The sequence below is a fragment of the Lampetra fluviatilis genome, chromosome 26 (assembly GCF_964198595.1).
Source record: "Lampetra fluviatilis chromosome 26, kcLamFluv1.1, whole genome shotgun sequence".
Taxonomy (NCBI): Eukaryota; Metazoa; Chordata; class Hyperoartia; order Petromyzontiformes; family Petromyzontidae; genus Lampetra; species Lampetra fluviatilis.
Genome location: NC_136300.1, coordinates 12,097,548 through 12,119,462, shown reverse-complemented (window position 1 = coordinate 12,119,462; position 21,915 = coordinate 12,097,548). Strand labels below are relative to the sequence as shown.

The 21,915-nt window shown below is 57.3% G+C and overlaps 1 protein-coding gene across 3 annotated transcripts; it reads right to left on the bottom strand.

The window, feature by feature from the left end:
• Positions 1 to 1,271: 1,271 nt before the first annotated feature.
• LOC144942104 (neuritin-like) lies at positions 1,272 to 20,711 on the bottom strand. 3 transcript variants are annotated; one of them, XM_078868791.1, is made up of 3 exons: positions 20,597 to 20,711; positions 9,763 to 9,925; positions 1,272 to 3,858 (listed from the first exon to the last, which is right to left on the bottom strand). In XM_078868791.1, the coding sequence occupies exons 1-3, from the start codon at positions 20,682 to 20,684 to the stop codon at positions 3,633 to 3,635; spliced, it is 477 nt and encodes a 158-aa protein (XP_078724917.1). In that variant the 5' UTR covers positions 20,685 to 20,711; the 3' UTR covers positions 1,272 to 3,632. The 3 variants fall into 3 exon arrangements, with proteins under 3 accessions (XP_078724917.1, XP_078724919.1, XP_078724918.1); XM_078868793.1 differs by lacking the exon at positions 20,597 to 20,711 and adding an exon at positions 15,415 to 15,929; XM_078868792.1 differs by lacking the exon at positions 20,597 to 20,711 and adding an exon at positions 15,050 to 15,374.
• Positions 20,712 to 21,915: the final 1,204 nt, after the last annotated feature.

Below are 21,915 nucleotides of genomic sequence, written 5' to 3'. Positions count from 1 at the left end.
TGTGCTATATATGTGGTTATTCTATGTTATATTATTGTAGTATGCGTGGTATTGTATGATGTGTTGATTAATGGTTTATATATGTGGTTATTCTATGTTATATTATTGTAGTATGCGTGATATTGTATGATGTGTTGTATAATGTGTTATACATGTGGTTATTCTATGTTATATTATTGTATTATGCGTGGTATTGTATGATGTGTTGTATAATGTGTTATACATGTGGTTATTCTATGTTATATTGTTGTAGTATGCGTGTTGTATTGTATGATGTGTTGTATAATGTGTTATATATGTGGTTATTCTATGTTATATTATTGTAGTATGCGTCGTATTGTATGATGTGTTGTATAATGTGTTATATATGTGGTTATTCTATGTTATATTATTGTAGTATGCGTGGTATTGTATGATGTGTTGTATAATGTGTTATATATGTGGTTATTCTATGTTATATTATTGTAGTATGCGTGTTGTATTGTATGCTGCTATGGACAAACACGCGTGTGGCCACTGCTCTCGGCTCGCTGTCACAGCCGGAGCGGCCTGCTTGGCCACGAAGACTCCCGCATCACTAGAAAGACCGAACTCTAAAAACATTATACATAAAATCCGAATGAAACAAAGGACAACATAAACGAACGCCAACGTCCAAATCAGATGAGAGCAGTGTTCATGTGCACACGCCGTGAGCTGCTGCGGTATAGATGCATGGGGTACAATGCACGGCATTTATGATGCGTACCGGGTGCATCACGTGGAATGTTCACGTCACAGGTGAGGGCGGTGCAGTCACGCGGCGTGTTCAGGCCGAATGGACGAGACCACGCGGAGAGTCCCAGGAGCCAAAGGTCTGGCGCAGTGACGTCACTGAGCGTCGGTGGACACGCGCGCGCTGAGACGACAAAGATCCCCCGTGTAGCCTTAACGTACTGTTGGGGCAAGTGCTGTAAGCGAGGCACCTATTAAGGCCGGCACTGCACACGAGAGGGTGGGTGGCCAACACCACACCCGGCCGCCTTTGTCTCCATAGTAGCGATGTTTGCACACCACTCAAGCTACTCATTTGAGGCTGAGTCGACATAGGAGAGGGCCCAGGACCGGTTCAGATAATCACTGCTGGTGTTGGCCGTGAGCTGGAATCGAACCCGGGTGGCCAGATTTATAGCGCAGCGCGCTCACCGCTACACTACCGCTCCCCAAAGACACACATAGACACACACATCGGATCAGAGAGCGAGCGAGTGAGTGAGAGAGCGACGCACGCGTTAAAATAATAGTTTTATATTTCATGAAGAGGAAATGTTCACACTCGGCCGACTCGTACACGACGAGGGGACAAACCGAAGTAAAGTGCGCAACATTCGTGGTTCGCAAACGTCGCAAAGCGCCATGGGGGTTTCCACGCGGCGTCACCTTTGAAGGGGAGCCGCCGTCCGCGTCTCTGCGAGTAAAAAAAACCTGCAAAGGAAAGGAACGAAAAAGAAGCCAACGGCGGCCCGGGCGGCTCTCGCTGGGGTTGTCTCTGCGAATGCGCGCTACGTCCCTACCGTGGTGTCCTCGAGCCGTGCGCTCGCCTGGACATCAACAGGGCCCCCCTCTGCCCTCATTCCCCACCGCGGTCCTCCTATAGCCTGCCAAGGCCCGAGAAACTTCGCTTTTACTGACCCTTGTTCTGTTGGAGCTGAGCGTGCGGTTTAGTTTAACGACTCCACCGCCACCACTGGAGACCATCGGACGTGATACTTAGAGTGAGACGAGGGGCTTCCGCGGATTTCTGATGGGAGTCAGGGGCTTCCCCGGATTTCTGATGGGAGTCAAGGGCTTCCGCGGATTTCTAATGAGAGTCAGGGGCTTCCGCAGATTTCTGATGGGAGTCAGGGGCTTCCGCGGATTTCTGATGGGAGTCCGAGTCGGGAGCGAGTTCAGGCGCGCACGCCACGGTGAATCACCAGCACCACCAGCACCACCAACATCACCACCGTCATCACCACCATCACCGCTGTTAGTGTCATCATTATCATGGAGCCCGTGACTGTCCTGGACCACGGCTATTTATTGCTTGCAATTATATAATCCATCTGTTGTTTAAAAACTGTACACCTTTGTTCGGAATGGACACCCTCCCACCGCTCCACGCACGTGTTGTGTATTCGTATAGCATCTCATATAATCTATTTTTTTTCTCATATAGAACTAGTTGCATGTTTTTGCGTGTAATTATCCCCCCCCCCCCCCCACTTCCCCACACGCGTTTCAGGCCGCACACCTTCAAATGTAAAAGACGACGACTGGACGACAACGGAACACACGGAACGAGTTAACACCGACGACGACGACGAGGAGGCACCGACCCCGGGAACGACTCTCGAGACAAAGAGGGAGGGGGGGGGGTGGGGGCACACGCACATCGACATTCGCGTCGGACGCGTCCGGCGTCGGGACACCAGCGGAGGAGGAGGCGCGGAGTGAGTGGCGCATGCGGTGGGAGTGGTGGTGTCGTGGGGGAGCGTCGCTCAAAACATAATTTTCCATGGAAACGCGATGAAGAAGAGATGTGAACGAGCGTGGGACACGAGCGGACAGCCCCCCCCCCCGTGTGCCCCGCGCAACGCGAGATCCTTCAGGGCTCTCTCTGTCTCTCACACTCCTCCTCACTTGCTCTCTCCCTCTCATCCCTCTCACTCATCACTTGCTCCCTCTCTTCTTCTCCCTCTCATCCCTCACACTCCTCCTCACTCTCTCTCCCCCTCTCATCCTTTACACTCCTCCTCACTTGCTCACTCTCTCTCTCTCTCCCTCTCATGCCTCACACTCATCACTTGTTCTCTCTCATCTTCTCCCTCTCATCCCTTACACTCCTCCTCACTAACTCACTGTCTCTCTCACTCGCTTACTCGCCAACTCACACTCTGCCTGGCGCGCTCTCTCTCATCCCCCCCCCCCACGCTTCTCGATCCCTCGCACGGCGCCGGGCATCCCGGAGCGCGGCGCGTCCCCAGTCGCGCGTGCCCCGGCCAGGACGGGCACGCGCGGGGCCTCACGAACCCAGCCACCGTCTCCCCGTGGAGCACACAGCACGAGCTTGTAACCCCCCCGTGAGTTCTACAATCAACGTCTTTACCAGCGCGCCTCCTCGTCGCCGCATTCGCCTCCTCCGCCACGCCGCTGCTCAATACAAACCCACTCCGCACCGAGCGCGTCTCTGTGCCGCCTCCCAATTTGTGGCGCTTCTCTCCAGACTCGCCGCCGCCAGCCCCCCTTCTGTGCTCGATTGCTTTGTGAGTTTTAACGTCCACAGAGTTTCCGGGGGAGGGGGGGGGGCTCGCTCCCCCTACCCATCGATAGTGGCGTGGCTTAAGGAGAATTGTCGCACCCCCCCCCCTTCTCCTCCTCCTCCTCCTCTCCCCGTGCGGGTGAATGACGGCGGCGTGAGACGTGGGCCACCTTGCGCGCGGGATGGGGAGAGGGAAAAAATGATGTGGGGGGTGGGGGGTGTCGTCTCTCGCGCGTCGGGTGGAGTACGGGGGGAGGGGCGGAGGAGGAGGAGGGGTGGAATCCCCCCTCACCCCCCAAAAACCCGGACCTCGAGGGAGGGTGGGGGGGGCTCTGGCGTGTGCGTGTGACCGTCACAGCGCGAGCTGCAACCAGGCGGCGGCGAGGGGGACGAGCAGCGCCAGCGGTGCGACGAGGCCCCGCGTGGCCGCGCTGCTGCCCTTGTCGCACAGCGCGTACATGTTCCCCTTGAACTTCAGCTTCCGCATGTCCTTCGCCAGCGACTTCCACGTGTCCGTGGCACCCTTCTGGCAGTCGGAAATGGCGGCCACTGAGCACGCCTGGAACTCCTCCCAGTGCCTGCGGCCGCGGGGGTGGTGGAGGGGGGAGGGTGACACGGACCACGCGATGAGCGAGCGGCTCTGGCGTGCGTGTGGGTGCGTGAAGGCGGGGAGCGGTGGTGCAGCGGTTAGCGCGCTGCGCTACGAACCTAGCGACCCTGGTTCGATTCCCGCTCACGGCAGACACCAGTGATGATTATCTTAACCGGTTCTGGGCGCCCTCCCTTAGGTCGACTCAGCCTCAAATGACTATCTGGTGCGGTGCGTAAAAACATCGCCACCAGGGAGACAAGGCGGCCGGGCGTGGTGCTGGCCACCCAACCCCCTCGTGTGCCTTGCCGACCTTCATAGGTGCTCGCTAACAGCACTTGCCCCAACAGTCTGTTAAGGCTACACGGGGGATCTTTGTCTTGTGTGGCTTGTAAGATGTAATGTGTTCTCTGTAATTCTCTAATTGGTAAGAGCAGATTGCATTGCCAATATTAACTGGAAAATCAGCTGCTAATGAGACCTAAAACATAACCGAATATTCCTCAATATATGGCGAGCATTTTGTGAAGTGTACGCAAGATGCACATCGATGTCGCATGCCCGCCCAAGGTGAAAACTAACCCGCACAACGCGAAGAAGACGACTCGAGATCTGTGAATCGAATCGCTGCCGTGTAAATTATCACAAGCTTCGTCTGTGTGCAGATTACTATGCCTTGATAATGTGTACGCATCATCTACCTTTGTCTGTACGTACGTGTATATACAATTATTTTAGCATGTATGTACATAAACGTACGTGTTAAAATACGTCTATACGTATCAATTTACAAGACAATATGTATATATATATGTGTGTGTGAAGTCTGTGTGCGTGTGTAAATTAAACTAATTTTGCTGGACCCCACAGCAATCCCACTGTGGTCTGAGCTCCTTCAACGGAGCGCAAGCAGCACGACGCGAATTGCGTCTCTGTCTGCTGAAGCCTTCTCAGCGTGGCGAGCAGCAGCATCGGCAGACCTTGACATTTGCATCGAGTTTCCTGAACCTCACCGCGGCTGCCATCGCGCACTCCAAAAATAATCGAGTTATCCTAAATAATGTGACAGCGTGTTGGGGTGGGGAGGGGGGGGGCATCGCATCCAGGTCATCGCCACTGAGAATCGCCGTCTCTTCTGTAGAGGCCTTGGGGGGGGTGATCGGTAGCCTCCACGTGAGATCTATTTTTAGCATCATCATCACGGCCCACGCGCGGAGCCGTGATGAGTGAGCGCTCGGGCCCATCCACTTTCGCAACCCTTGGCGACACGGCCCAACACAGAACCGCATGGCCGTGGCGATTCCACGGCGTGGGGCCCCGCTTCCAAACGGAGGAGCCTTGCCGGCTGTGGCTGCGCCACCGTCGCCTTCACCCCCCCCCCCCCCCCGAGGCAAGCGGCCGTGGGCGCGTTTATTCCTGATTAACGATGTGGTACCCCCCCCCCCCACAACTCCAACCCCACGACACCCCCCCCCCCAACTCACCCAACCCCGCGACCCCCCGGGGAGCGCTTAACGGGACACGGGGTCCTGGACCTCGACTCCAATCGCGGCGCGCGAGGCGAGAGCTCAGCCCCTCCGCCGCCTGTACGACCATCATCCAGGCACCCCCCCCCCGCTACGCGCGGCCTTCTCCAGCCGCTCGTCTCTAAGATCCCTCCCCGCAGCTTCGCCGCCCTCATTCCTCAGCTCCCCGTTGCCGTTCCCCTCGTTCCGTTTTTTACCGTTTAGAGCCGCGCGCCTCCATTATTATATCGGCTGTTAAATATTGTATTGTAATTGCTGTTACATGGTTGTTATTACTACGACGCTCTGACTGTAGCATACACACGTGCCTTTTTATTATAGTTGTTCACGTTGTATTTTAAATGCATTAATGAGCGATATTAATAGCTGCTGTCTATTACGCAATGAATGGGTAAAATTATGAACAGGCCTGAGATTAATTCATTAATTAGACCTGAATCCCAGGGTTGTTGATTAAAAGAGAATGAATTCCGCGCGTGTGTGTACATACATACATACACGTGTGTGTGTACATACATACATACACGTGTGTGTGTGTACATACATATATACACGTGTGTGTGTGTACATACATATATACACGTGTGTGTGTACATACATATATACACGTGTGTGTGTGTACATACATACATACACGTGTGTGTGTGTACATACATATATACACGTGTGTGTGTGTACATACATATATACACGTGTGTGTGTACATACATATATACACGTGTGTGTGTACATACATATATACACGTGTGTGTGTGCGTGTAACCGTGTGTGTACATACATACATACACGTGTGTGTGTACATACATATATACACGTGTGTGTGTGTACATACATACATACACGTGTGTGTGTGTGTACATACATATATACACGTGTGTGTGTGCGTGTAGCCGTGTGTGTACATATATACATACACGTGTGTGCGTGTACCCGTGTGTGTATATACATACACGTGTGTGTGTATATATGTGTCGTGGGGAGCAGTACTACACTACCGGTTAGCGCGCTGCGCTACGAACCTGGCGACCCGAGTTCGATTCCCGCTCACGGCCAAAATCAGTGCCGATTATCTGAACCGGTCCTGGGCCTTCCCTAGGTCGACTCAGACTCAAATGGTTCGATGTGTAGTAAAGATCGCCACTGGGGAGACAAAGGCGGCGGGGCTTGGCGCTGGCCATCCACACCCTCGTGTGCCGTTCTGACCTTCATAGGTGCTCGCCAACAATACTTGCCCCAACCGTCTGTTACAGGCTATACGGGGGATCTTTGTCTTTGTATATATATCTACACATATGCACCCGTGTGTGTGCCTCTGTGCATGTGTCGTTGCGTAAATGCGCATGGACGTGGGGGACGGTAGCGTGGCGGCACTGCGCCACGAACCTGCCGCCTACAGCCAACACCAGTGACGATTATCTGAACCAGTCCTGGGTCTCCACTAGGTCGACTCAGCCTCAAACGAGTATCTGGCCCGGCGTGTAAAAACATCGCACTGGGGAGACAAAGGCGGTCGGGCGTGGTGCTGGCCACCCACCCGCCCCCCTCGTGTGCCACAATGCCGCCCTCCGTAGGTGCTCACTAACAGCACTTGTCCCCACCGCTCACCAAGGTTATATTCTGTCTGTGTGTGGGCGCGCGCATGCAAGGAACTCGCAAGCAGCACCTTGCCTCAAGAACTCCGCTGCGATGGAGACACGGGGGGGGGGTGCTCGTCTTTGTGCGCGCATGTTGCTGCGCCAGTGAGTGCGGCGAGTGTGAGGATATTCATATTGTTATTATTATACACGCGGCCTGCATACAGCAGCAGCAGCAGCAGCTCCACGGCATTGTATCACCCGGGACGCGTGGGTGGGGAGTGATGGGGGGTGCGGAGGGGAGCGGGAACCCCCCTATTGGGGGATCCGCCGAGGAGACCCCCCACCGCCCACGCGTTCACGGACCCGGCACGAGGCGATTGCATCGAGACACAGAAAGATAAACAAGTACCGAACATTTTCTGCAAAAGAAGACTAAGATATAGACATACAGGTACGTATTAAACATAAATACGTAAAACTTGTCAAAATAGAACGATACAAGATACAACCAGATATATATAGAGACGTATAAATAGCCTGCCTACTGACAAATCGACGAATACATCATAAACATACGAACGAACATACACACACGTAGCTCTACGGTATGTACTCATCATAGACAACGGAGTAAAACGAAGCACAATACACATGGAAACAAATCGGTGAGTTGGCCACTCGACAGACGAGTCGCGAGACGGGGCCGGTGGAGCAGCCTTGCACAACTCATTTTGCGTTTCGTTAAAAGTAGGAATCGAAAATAATCGGGACCCCGAACGCGCGCCGATGTTCGATGCGCGCGTCTCGCCGAGTCGACGACTCTCTGTCCGTGCCGAGTGCCGCGTGTCACGCGCCGCGCGCGACACGCGGCCTCGTGCGGTCGCCCTGGGCGAGCGCGCTCGGCGCGGAGACCCCCCCCCCCGGCCCCCGGGGCCCGGCTTCACGCTGACTCCACCACCTACGGGGTGCTACTGCTGGTGCTGCTGGTGCTGCTGATGCAACTGGTGCTGCTGATGCTACTGCTGGTGCTGCTGGCGCTTACTGGTGCTGCTGGTGCTGCTGGCGCTTACTGGTGCTGCTGGTGCTGCTGGCGCTTACTGGTGCTGCTGATGCTGCTGGCGCTTACTGGTGCTGCTGATGCTGCTGGTGCTGCTGATGCTACTGATGCTGCTGGTCCTGCTGATGCTAATGCTGGTGCTGCTGGTGCTGCTGATGCAACTGGTGCTGCTGATGCAACTGGTGCTGCTGATGCTAATGCTGGTGCTGCTGGTGCTGCTGATGCTACTGGTGCTGCTGATGCAACTGGTGCTGCTGATGCAACTGGTGCTGCTGATGCTACTGGTGGTGCTACTGGTGCTGCTGATGCAACTGGTGCTGTTGATGCAACTGGTGCTGTTGATGCTACTGGTGCTGTTGATGCTACTGGTGCTTTCGGGTGCTGCTGCTGATGCTGCATGCGCCTCACCGCACGAGCGTCCTCACAGCAACGGGAGCAGCGGCTGCATAATTCATCGTAATTTATTCCTCGGATACCCGCATGCATTATTTATAGGCAGCACCCGACTGCGGTATAATTTTTTTTATTATATAAAAATGCGTTTTGTCCTTAAATACGAGCGCGATACAGCGAATTAAATGACAAATTCATTGCCGGTCTGAATCTGCGCCGTTGAAGCGCGGGGTCGCGGCGATTTTGTCGCGATCCTCGCCGCGTTGCAACGCTCCACGGCGACTCCCCGTCGCAGCGCAGAGGGACTGAGCGGGGAGCCGGATTCAGGAGCCGGATTCAGGAGCCGGATTCAGGAGCCGGATTCAGGAGCCGGATTCAGGAGCCGGATTCAGGAGCCGGATTCAGGAGCCGGATTCAGGAGCCGGATTCAGGAGCCGGATTCAGGAGCCGGATTCAGGAGCCGGATTCAGAAGCCGGATTCAGGAGCCGGATTCAGGAGCCGGATTCAGGAGCCGGATTCAGGAGCCGGATTCAGGAGCCGGATTCAGGAGCCGGATTCAGGAGCCGGATTCAGGAGCCGGATTCAGGAGCCGGATTCAGGAGCCGGATTCAGGAGCCGGATTCAGGAGCCGGATTCAGGAGCCGGATTCAGGAGCCGGATTCAGGAGCGCACGCGGAGCTGAGCCGTGCGCAGAGACCCAGGTCAGTGCGCGGGATCCAAAGCCAATGAGAGAGTCCCCGAACGCATGCGGAGCGACTGGGTGACTGAGACCCACGTGGGTAGGGAGACCCAGACCTGCGTACGGGGACTCTGGTCCCAGCATCACGGCTCCGGCCCCGATCCCTCTTCGGCGATGCGAGGAAGAAGAAGAAGGAGGCAGAGCAAGGGAGACGCGAAGACAACATGGCCGGTAGAAAACATCGCTGCGTCTCGGTGCGTCTCTGCGTTGGTGGGGCCAGCGAGCCCATGTGGGGAGCGATGCCGCACTGCACTACGAACCCGTCGACCCGAGTTCGATTCCCGCTCACGACCAACGCGATTATCTGGAACAGTCCTGGGCCTCACCTACGTAGACTCAGCCTCAAACGAGCACCCGGTGCGGTGTGTGTACACATCGTCACGAGAGAGACAAAGGCGGCCGGGTGTGGCACTGGCTACCCACTCCCTCGTGTTCCGTGCCGGCCTGTATAAGTACTCACTAACAGTAATGTGCGTGCCGTGCCGGCCGGCATAGGTTCTGCTCGCTAGGAGCTAGGAGCACTACTCCCCCCACGTGTGATCTCGGCCGTCGGGTGCCCGGGGCGGTGTGGGGTGCCCGTGCCGGGCGCGCGCCCCCTACTTGCAGAGCGTGGTGACCGCGTGGCTCTCGTCCATGTCGGGCCGCACGCGGTTCAGGTGGTCTCCCAGGCGGTGCAGGCAGCCCGAGAGGCCCGCGTAGAAGGCGTCGCAGCGGCCCGGCGCGGCCGCCTCGATCACCTCGTTCCCCCGGTCCTGGCACAGCGCTGGCGAGGTGAGGTGAGCGAGGTGGGGGGAGGGGAAGATATCAGACAAACGAAGCGCCCCCTCCTCCTCCTCCCTCCCCCCCGGGGGGGTTGTACGAGGGGGTCTTCCCCCGGGTCGGTCAGGGTCGCGTCTGTATTGAAGCGGCCGTGATGGTGGGGAGAGAGCGTGGGAGAGAGTGTGGAGAGGCGACATCTCTTTCTCTCTCTCCATTTATCTCTCAGTGGCGCTCTCTCCATCTCTCTCTCGCGCTCTCTCGCGGACAGCCCAAGATGGCGTGACAGATGTAGGAGCGCAGTGGATTAATGCTGCGCGCGGTTTATGTTGTTCGAGGCACTAATGTTGAAACCACGGGCACGGAGCCAAAAACACCCCCCCCACCTCCCCCCCCATCACCACCACCCCCCCCATCACCACCACCCCCCCACACAGACACTTGTACACGTGGCGCCAGCTGTCGCGGTGTACGCGCGAGTCGCGAGTCGCCAGCAGCAGCAGGAGCAGCAGCAGCAGCACAAAGAGGAGCCGTGGAGCGGCCTGCGGTGCAGCAGGCGCGCGCCCGTCGTGCACACTCACGCGCACGTAGACAAAGAACCCCCGTATAGCCTTGAGAGAATGTTGGGGCAAGTGCTGTTGGCGAGCACCTATGGAGGCCGGCACGAGGGGGGCGGGTGGCCAACACCACGCCCGGTCGCCTTTGTCTCCCCAGTGGCGATGTTTTACACATCGCACCAGGTACTCATTTGAGGCTGAGTCGACCCTAGGGGAGGCCCAGGACCGGTTCAGATAAACGTCACCGACGTTGACCGTGAGCGGGAATCGAACTCGTTTCGCCGGGTTCGTAGCGCAGCGTAGCGCTAACCGCTACACTACCGCTCCCCACACTCACGCACACTCACACACGCGTCGTCAAGTGCACCACACACGCGCATCAATACGAACACCTCCACGCACTAAAATTCACACGCGCGTTTACAAGCACAAATGTACAATGTACACGCGCGCCAGGTTACACGCCCCCACGTGTCACACACACGCACGTGTCACATACACGCACACACGCACGTGTACACCAACTCCCACAGTCACATTTACACGCACCCTGAATAATGCACTAACATATGTACGCAGTCACAAAGACAAAGCTCCCACGTGTAGCCTTTAACGGTCTGTTGGGGCAAGGGCTATTAGCGAGCACCTGTGAAGGCCGGAACGGCACACGAGGGGGTGGGTGTCCTACACCATTGCCCGGCCGCTTTTGTCTCTCCGGTGCTGATGTTTTACACACCACATAAGGTACTCTGTTTGAGGCTGAATCGACTTAGGGGCGGCCCAGAAACGGTTTAAATGATCCCCCCTTGTTATTCGGTCGTGGGCGGAAATCGAACTCGGGTGGCCGGGTTCGTAGCACGGCGCAATAGCCTCAGCGCGCAGCCACGTACACTCACTCGCTCACCCACTCACTCACCCACTCATTCACTCACTCGCTCACCCACTTATTCACTCACTCGTTCACCCACTCATTCACTCACTCGCTCACCCACTCATTCACTCACTCGCTCACCCACTCACTCGCTCGCTCACCCACTCATTCACTCACTCACTCACTCGCTCACCCACTCATTCACTCACTCGCTCACCCACTCATTCACTCACTCACCCACTCATTCACTCACTCGCTCACCCACTCATTCACTCACTCGCTCACCCACTCACTCGCTCGCTCACCCACTCATTCACTCACTCACTCGCTCACCCACTCATTCACTCACTCGCTCACCCACTCATTCACTCACTCGCTCACTCACTGACTCGCTCGCTCACCCACTCATTCACTCACTCACTCACTCGCTCACCCACTCATTCACTCACTCGCTCACCCACTCACTCACTCACTCGCTCACCCACTCACTCACTCGCTCGCTCACTCACTCACCCACCCCAGTGCACGCGAGGCGCCATCCCTGTCGTCTCCTCGCCCATCGTCCCGGGGAGGTGGGGGGGGAAGCGGGGACCCCCGGGACAGACCCCTCTCTTCCCTGCCTTGGATTCATTGCACATCGGGTGTTGCGAGTACAGTACCGTACGCGGTTGTGCGTGCATGCTCCTCTATGTGTGTGTGTCTGTGTGTGTGCATGTGTGTGTGTTTGTCTGTGTTTGTGTGTGTGTTTGTATGTTTGTGCGTGTGTATGTGTGTTTGTGTATGTGTTTGTGTGTGTATGTGTGTTTGTGTGGGTGTATGTGTTTGTTTGTGTGTGTATGTGTGTTTGTCTGTGTGTGTGTTTGTGTGTGTCTGTGTGTGTGTATATGTTTGTGTGTGTGTAGACTGTGGAGCGGTGGTGTAGTGGTTAGCGCACTGCACTATGAATCTGGCCACCCGGGTTCGATTCCCGTTCACGGCTAACGCCAGTGACGATTCATTATTTGGACCGATCTTGTGCCTCCTCCTCTAGGTCGACTCAGCCTCAAATTAGTACGTGGCGCGATCGCCACGAGGGAGACGAAGGCGGCCCCGTCGCGTGCCGCGCCGGCCTTCAGAGGTGCTCGCTAACAGCACTTGCCCCAACAGTCTGTCAAGGTTATACGGGGGATCTTTGTCTTCGTATGGGGAGCGGTAGTGGAGTGGTTGCGCACTGCGTTACTAACCCGCGGTCACCGAATTCGATTCCTGTTCACGATTTAATAACTGGAGATTATCTGAACGGGCCCTGGCGCAGTATGTAAACATCAGCACTGGGGAGACAAAGGCGGCCGGGCGTGGTGCCGGACAGCCACCCCTTCGTGAGCTGTTACGATACACGCGAACACGCGGAATCGTTGTCTTCGTCGTATGTGCGCATCTGTATCTTCATGTATAGATGTGTATATATATATCAGTTTGTATGTCTCTGTATGTGCGTGCGTATGAGTGCGTATCTGTGTATACACACACACACGTCGTGTGTGTGCTTCTGTGTATGCGTGTGCATGTAGAGTGCATTTGTGTGTATTCGTGTGTGGCTGTTTATGCTTGCCAGGTTTCATAGACGCTCGCTAACAACATTTCTGTTTAGGTTATACGGGGGATCTTTGTATTTGCGTGTGTATATATATTTATATATATTTACGTGCGCAGATATGGTATGTGTGCGTAGCAGCTTATGTAGTAGTTATGTCTACGACGTTGACGTCCTCTCCTGTTATATCATTCAACGTCGAGCTCCCTGTCATCGCCATTTCAATCCGACACTTACATTTTTTTTCTTGCCGAACAAACAAATATTTAGAATGAATAAAGGCACCGAGATGCTCCAACGAGTAAGAGAGAGACACAGGGAGAGAGAGACAGAGACAGAAATAGATACAGTGAGACAAAGAAAGAGAGAGAGAAAGACCGAGAGAGACCCGAGCAGCAGCGCATCATCAGCGCCGACCCGCAGCGTCGACCGTGCCCCTCCATTCAATATTCCCCCGGACAGTCGCTCACGAGCTAATTGATGATGCAGCGTATTTGTTCACTTCACCTGAGATGAATAAATAATCTCTCGGTCTTTACCCCCCCCCCCTTCCTCCTCTCGCATCCCCTCCCTCCCCACGCCGTGTATTAACCTCCTGTAATGGACCTGCGCGTGTGAACTTTCAAAATACTGTACGCGACCTCGACGTCCGGACGCGTTTGAGAGGAGCGCCAGGGGTCGCGACCTCCGCTGCTGCCACCGCCTCGACACGAAGATCAGCGCGACCCCCAGACGCGACCTGACCCCCTCTCCTCTCCACTCCGCCTCCCCGCGCGCGCTTGCGGAGCCGCGTGCGAGGGATTCTCGTGGGGGGGGGGGGGTCGCTACGAGACGGAGGCTCCAGCGAGGAGCGAAAGAAAGAGCGGGGAGACGGCGAACGGCGACTCGGCGACCCTGGCAGAAGACCGCGGCGAAAAGGAAACGGAGCGGCGGCGGCCGATTTACACGGAGAAGGCGCGTGTACCCCCCTCCCGTATCTCCAGTGTCTCGCGTCTCCCGTGTCTCGTGTCCCGTCCCCTCGTCTCCCGTGTCTCGTCTCCCGTGTCTCGTGTCCCGTCCTCTCGTTTCCCGTGTCTCGTCTCCCGTCCTCTCGTCTCCCGTGTCTCCCGTGTCTCGTCTCCCGTCCTCTCGTCTCCCGTGTCTCCCGTGTCTCGTGTCCCGTCCTCTCGTCTCCCGTGTCTCCCGTGTCTCGTCTCCCGTCCTCTCGTCTCCCGTGTCTCCCGTGTCTCGTGTCCCGTCCCCTCGTCTCCCGTGTCTCCGTTATCTCCGAGTCAAAGAAGCCGCGCGTGCGTCGCCGGCCGCATCGCGCGACTTCAGGATGAACGCGACACGGGGCGAATGGATCCGCCATCGATGAAGATATCAAATAGTGCGTCACCGTGAAGATAACATGGCACCACGCGAAGAGAATTAATTTAAAGCGACATCGCTGATGGAATTACATAACATCGAGATTTAAACAATAATAATAATAATTCCACTACGATGAAATACTGTAAGAGGCAAAGGATACATCATATAACCGGGAATTTAAACGTCGTAGGTGTAAACGGCTCCGTGAGAGCCACGGCGTTCCCTGGGTGAGGGACGCGGCCGAGTCGTCGCGGCCCACGGCGCGCTCCGTGCGCTCCGCACGCAACTCGGCGACGGCTCCGTTGACGATCGCGACGCGCCGGAGTTCCGCTTTCGTTGAAGCGGAGCGCGGCAGCGACACGGCCTCGAGTGGAGACTCGGCCTACAGCGATCCCTGGCGCTCACGCGCGCGCCGATTGACCCCCCCTGGATGATGCATCTCGCAACGTCCGCGATTCATCGACTCGCCATTCGTTATTCCTAAAGAAAAAAAAACACCCGGCGGACAAGGAGACGGTAGCTACTGCTGCTCTGCTGCTGTAAATGATCGCCGAACGCAGCCGCTGCAGCTACCCAACGCGAACCGGCGCTTTCCGTGTCCGAGTTCGCTGCCCGAGCCACGGCGTGTGGGTGTCACCACCGCGCTCTCGCGAGCAGTTCACGCGATCGGGGCAGGCTCGCCGCGTATGTTCTTTTGTGAATAGCGGCGGCGGCAGCAGCAGCAGCGGTAATAATCACGATCACAACAATAACAGTAGTAGTAGTAAATATGCTGACCGCGGGGGAGGCGCACGCGTGACGCAAGGAGCTGTGCTCCTCCAGGGTCGCAGGGCGCTCGTCTCATGAATAAAAGACGGCGCAAGGAAGCGACTTCAATCAGCCGAGCCGATCGCGCTGCGTCTCGGCTCCGCGCGCGGCTGGGATGAGAGGCGCGCGGCACCCGAGCGGCTCAGGCGCTGACACCGACGAGGCGCGAGGCGCTTCACCCCACGCGGACTTGTTGAATGGACGCCCAACGGCGGCGAGCCCGCGTCTCACGCTGTCGCTCGCTCGCTCTCTCGCTCTCTCGCTCTCGCGTTCCACTCTCGCTCGCTCTCTCTCGTTCCATTCTCCGCGCCGGCAACCGCGGCAGCGACACTCACCGAAACGGAATGCGAGCGCTAGGAGGAGAGAGGCCGAGCGCAGGGCGGTGCAAGCCATCGTCCTTGAGCTACCTGCATGGGCCCGGGCACGGCGAGAGTCTCGCGCGAAAAAAAAAATCGGGGGCGGGAAGAGGTTGTGGTGGTGGTGGTGGTGGGGAGCACGCGGGGACACGCGGACCCGGCGCGGGGAGAGCGCCTGGACACGCGACGGCCCTCGTTCCTCTCTGCGCCTCGGTCGCCACTCGTTCGCAGTGGCGGTGGTGGCCCGAGCGAGCCGCGGCCCCGGTGCTGAAGGCGCTCGCGTCCGCGCGGGATTTGGACTCTCTCCTCGCCTCCCCTCCTCGCCTCCCCTCCCTCCCTCCCCCTTGCGCGCGGCGCGTGCGCGGCCGGGCCCCCGTCTCCGTGCACGAGGCGCGTGCGCGCGCGCGTTAAGAATCCGCGTTGTGACGCCGCCGCGTGGGCGCGCGGGTCTCGGGTGCGCATGCGATGATTCCCCCCCCGCCTCCTCCCCCGCCTCAAATCCAACCCCCGCTTGCGCGCGTGCTCGTGTCCTCGCGCCCCGTGTGCGCGTGCACGAGGAGGCGCGTGCGCGCTGACGTCAGGCGGAGTATGGGGCCTTTAGCGCCTTCATCTTCGCCCCTCCCCCCGAATGAAGTCGTTAATCCATCCACAAGCGGTGATTCCACTCGGGCGATGAAGACCAAATAACGTTCCTTGATTCTCATCACGACGGCCCGCGCCTGCACGTGCACGATGATGCGCGCGAGAGGGATAGATTGGCTATGGGGGGGGGGGGGGGGGGGTTGGAGGCGTTTTAATAGCGAGACCCCCAAATGTTGGTTTTGTTCTGATGCCAACTATTCAGGGGGCAACAACAACGCGCAGTGGAACTCGTCCATTGCGGCGTGAGGGTGACGACGCTGCAGGCGAGCGCACTTTGCCGTGGGTGTGTGCGATATTATTGATCTGCGTCTGACGACGCGAGCGTTAGAACTCGTTGCGCGTCTAAGCAGCGGAGCCCGAGTCTCGGGGACTCCGTCCCCTGCTGCCCCGCGCCGCGTTTGCGCCGCGGCGCGGGGCAGCTTTGGGGGAGGGCGGGGGGCGAAGCTCCACAAGGGCAGCACGGGATCAGGGGACGGGAGTTGATCCTGAACAGGTGGCGGATGAATCATCCGAGCGCTTGCCTGCTCGTGTGTATGACGCGCACGCGACGTGTGTAGGTGTGTGTGTTATATATATGTGTGTGTGTACGTGTGCGTATATGTGTGTGTGTGGGGGGGGAGCGGCAGTGCAGCGGTTAGCGCGCTTGCGATACGAACACGTACGCCCCGAGTCCGATTCTCGCTTCGGGCTAGCATCAGTGACGATAATCTTAACAAGTCCTGGGCCTCCACTAGGTCGACTCAATCTCAAATGAGTACCTGGTGCAGGGTGTAGTAAACATCGCCAATTGGAGACAAAGGTGGCCGGGCGTGGTTCTGGCAACCCAACCCCTCGTGTGCCGGTATCGGCCTTCACCGGTGATACTCGCTAACAGCACTTGCCCCAAAAGTCTGTTAAAGGCTACACGGGGCATCTTTGCATTTATATATACAGTGTGTACGTATATAATGTGCATTGCGAACAATGAGTGCAGCTCGCAACGCGAGCAGCTCGGCTCGGATCTAGACCCGGTTACGTAAGAGGCGCGGCTTAATGAACGCTTCGCGCGGTACGCATCAAATATTAAACGGGAAGCTCTCTCACTCTCTCTCTCTCACTCTCACTCTCTCACTCTCTCTCTCACTCTCTCGCTCTCTCTGCTCTCCATCTCCCCCTGCACTGCCGCACGCACATCATCGCGAGCACGAAGAAGAATGACCCCTTCCCCGAGCTCGCGCCGGCTCCGACGGGCCCCTGGGCTCAAGTCGGTGGCGACCGCTGAGGAGCCAGTCGATCTCCCAGCGTGGCAGGCTGCTCCCGGACACTGACGTGCACGTGTTCGCTCTCTCTCTCTCTCTCGCTCGCTCTCTCTCTCTCTGCGCGGACCGGCTTTGTTTCAATCTCTGCGTTCCGTGATCAATGCGCCGGACCGAGCGGCGCGCGCGCGACCCCGGGTCCTGCGAACTGCGATCGGAATTTCATTTCACCACCCCCCTCCCCCTCCTCCTCCTCCTCTCTCAAACGCATATTTCCCTGGCGAATCATTCAACGAACAAAAAAAATACACAATAATGAAATACGCCAACAAAACACGTCCGCATGGGTTTATATATATATCTAAATTTATTAACATTTCTTTGCTCGCCCTTATAGCTCCGTGCGCTTTATTCGTTTACATGTCAGAATCACGCGCGGTATTGATCGCTGCGCAATGAAGTGGCCGGTGGAATGCTGTGATGTTGGGGCGAGAGAGGGCTGCTGCTGCTCCCGCCTATTGAGACCGTTCGGCTTTGCGCTTCTAAAGATCTCATATCCAGCCCCCGCTAATGGACACTTGTATATATTTATATATTTTCTTCCAAGGAGTGAGGTGGACGCGAGGTCGCGCGCCAGGGATGAGTGGTGTAGGGGTAGGGGGGTGGTGCCGCGGGGGGGGGGGGGTGAGAGCAGCCTCATTGTTCATTAATTAATTAATGGCGCGAGGAGCGCTCCGCGGGAACGGCCGCTGAACGCGCGCAGTGTCCGGGCGCTCTCTCCGCTGCAGCCTCGCTGCGTGCAGCGAGGCTGTCGGCGGTCTCTCTAGACGCTGCCGTGACCGGTTAAACAACGCTCCTGGGCTCTAGCGGCCGACCCCCCCCCCTCTCCGAGTCGCACGATGAGGCGCGCGCGGCTATTATTATCGTCGCGCAGATTCCCCGCAACGTACGTGTGTGCTGTACAGTGCCGCAGCTCACAGCTGCAATCACTGCAATGACACAGATCACAGCTGCAATCACTGCAATGACACAGATCACAGCTGCAATCACTGCAATGACACAGATCACAGCTACAATCACTGCAATGACACAGATCACAGCTGCAATCACTGCAATTACACAGATCACAGCTGCAATCACTGCAATGCCACAGATCATAGCTGCAATCACTGTAATGCCACAGATCACAGCTGCAATCACTGCAATGACACAGATCACAGCTGCAATCACTGCAATGCCACAGATCACAGCTACAATCACTGCAATGACACAGATCACAGCTGCAATCACTGCAATGACACAGATCACAGCTGCAATCACTGCAATGACACAGATCACAGCTACAATCACTGCAATGACACAGATCACAGCTACAATCACTGCAATGACACAGATCACAGCTGCAACCACTGCAATGACACAGATCATAGCTGCAATCACTGCAATGACACAGATCATAGCTGCAATCACTGCAATGCCACAGATCACAGCTACAATCACTGCAATGACACAGATCACAGCTGCAATCACTGCAATGACACAGATCATAGCTGCAATCACTGCAATGACACAGATCACAGCTGCAATCACTGCAATGACACAGATCACAGCTGCAACCACTGCAATGCCACAGATCACAGCTGCAATCACTGCAATGCCACAGATCACAGCTGCAACCACTGCAATGACACAGATCATAGCTGCAATCACTGCAATGACACAGATCACAGCTGCAATCACTGCAATGCCACAGATCACAGCTGCAACCACTGCAATGCCACAGATCACAGCTGCAACCACTGCAATGCCACAGATCACAGCTGCAATCACTGCAATGCCACAGATCACAGCTGCAACCACTGCAATGCCACAGATCACAGCTGCAATCACTGCAATGCCACAGATCACAGCTGCAATCACTGCAATGCCACAGATCACAGCTGCAACCACTGCAATGCCACAGATGACAGCTGCAACCACTGCAATGCCACAGATCACAGCTGCAACCACTGCAATGCCACAGATCACATCTGCAATCACTGCAATGCCACAGATCACAGCTGCAATCACTGCAATGCGACAGATCACAGCTGCAATCACTGCAATGACACAGATCACAGCTGCAATCACTGCAATGACACAGATCACCGCTACAATCACTGCAATGACACAGATCACAGCTACAATCACTGCAATGCTACAGATCGCAGCTGCAATCACTGCAATGCCACAGATTACAGCTGCAATCACTGCAATGCCACAGATCACAGCTGCAATCACTGCAATGCCACAGATCACAGCTGCAATCACTGCAATGCCACAGATCACAGCTGCAATCACTGCAATGCCACAGATCACAGCTGCAATCACTGCAATGCCACAGATCACAGCTGCAATCACTGCAATGCCACATATCACAGCTGCGATCACTGCAATGCCACAGATCACAGCTGCAATCACTGCAATGCCACAGATCACAGCTGCAATCACTGCAATGTCACAGATCACAGCTGCAATCACTGCAATGCCACAGATCGCAGCTGCAATCACTGCAATGCCACAGATCACAGCTGCAACCACTGCAATGCCACAGATCATCGCTGCAATGCCACAGATCACAGCTGCAACAATTGCAATGCTACGGTTTCTAGCTGCAGGCAGTAAAAGCTACAGAGCAGAGCTGCAGCCACTGCAATGATACAGGTGATAGCTGCAGCTACTGCAATGATACAGATCATATAACTAGAGACACGACAATGCTATTATCTCAAAGCTAACGTCACTGCAACACTGTAGCTTATATCTGCAGCTACTGCAACGCTAACGATCGTAGTTGCACCCTCTGCACGCATGCTGCCCACATGCCACGCCGTGCTAGCGAACAGAACAGGGGGCCGAACCCACCCACCCCCTGGCAGCCCCGCGCATGGAGCCCCCCCCCCCCATCCCCCGGCACCCCCACCTCTCCAGACCCCCCCACACCTCCCCCCCCGTGCGTCCCACCCCCGGGAGCCCCCCACGTGCCCGCGTGGTCGATGCTCTATTAATTTGCATTGCGGGAACCCGGCGTGGCGACGGAGCCGCGATCGAGCGGACGCGCGGACAAATAACCGAACGCGACAGCGGCTTCGTGCGGGCGGCGCGGTCGATGTTGCTCGGGCACGAAGAGTCGAGGATGCAGCTGCGACTCGTAGCCCTGACCCCACGGCACGAACCCAAACCTTAGCCCCGTCTATTCCGCCCCCCCCGTCCCCGCCCGAGATCGCTACCCCCAGAGCGCTGACCGTCACTGCAGCTGCAGCTGCCTCGCGTCCGCCGGCGCGCAGCAAGTGGGTGAAGCGTTACTCCTCGAGTCGACAGCTCCTCGTCCATAATGAATGTGCTTCCTCTTGAACCTCGCCTCCCCCCCCCCCACTACCCCCCACGCTTCCCTCCACCCGCCCCCACTGAGGCTCCTAAGAGTCCAGACGGGCACGGCACCGGATGCACGCGATTTAAAGTCTCAAGTGAAACCACATTCTCGAGCACCGGTGGTGGCGATGGTGTCCGCGCGCTGCGCTCGGATCTTGGTCCAACTCGACCCTCGCTCACGGCCTCGGGTCTCATCTCTCATTTCCAGTTGCCGCGGGACCGCAGCGACCGTGCCCCCCCCCCCCCCCCCCTCAATCAGGCGGTGCCCCGGGGGGCCGTGAGACACTCGCCGCCTGTGTGCCACTCGTGGGAGCGCTCCGCGGGACCCCGCTGGACGCGCGGCAGCCGCCTCCACGACGCGGGCCGTCGTCCCCGAGACCCGCGACCACTCCCCGCCTGCAAGCAGCAGCCGAGGAGGCCCGAGGACAACGGCGGCCCACGCGCGAGTGGCAGCCACAAACTCGGCCACAGACTCGGCCACAGACTCGGCCACAGCCCCGCGCCGGCGCGCGCTCACGGCGGTCCGCGCTGCCCTCGCTGCAGGCGGGCGGACGGGGCCCGCGCCCCGCATCGATCGGGGCGACTGTGTCCTTGGCGCCGCGCCGCGCTGAGCGAAGGTTGCGCCGGCGGCCGCCTCTCGCCTCTCGCCCGCGATGGCGTGCGTCCACTTTCCCAGCGGGGGGGGGGGGGGGGGGTGGGGGGGGGAGCAGAATCCCCTAAAACTCTTACGCAAAGTCACACACTTCTGCACGCCCCGATCACCTTACCCGCCGTCTCCATTGCTAACCCCCCCCCCCCCCACCATCGGGGGGTGGGGGGGGCAGCGGTTCCTGCTCCAGCGCCCACCGAGGGTCGGAGTCGCGCGTCGCCGCACGGACGCGGGCGGCCTCCGTGTCCGGACCACGAAGCCCGCTCAGCCAGAATCCCACCGACCCTGCCGTGACCTCCACATCCCTCGCTGCGTGTACGAGGCGCAGCGGTGCACCGGGCCGATCGGCACGGCTCATATTCATGCTGTGCACGAGGACGAGGGATACCTAGAGCCCGCGTGTGGTGCGCCCTGACGCAAATCACGCGAAGTGTGATTATGAGCGTGATTGGCGCTACCTGTCTGGCGGTCAGTACATCTGTCTCTCTGGCTCCATTAACAGACGTAGAACTTCTCCGGTCATTAAACCTTAATAACGTTCGT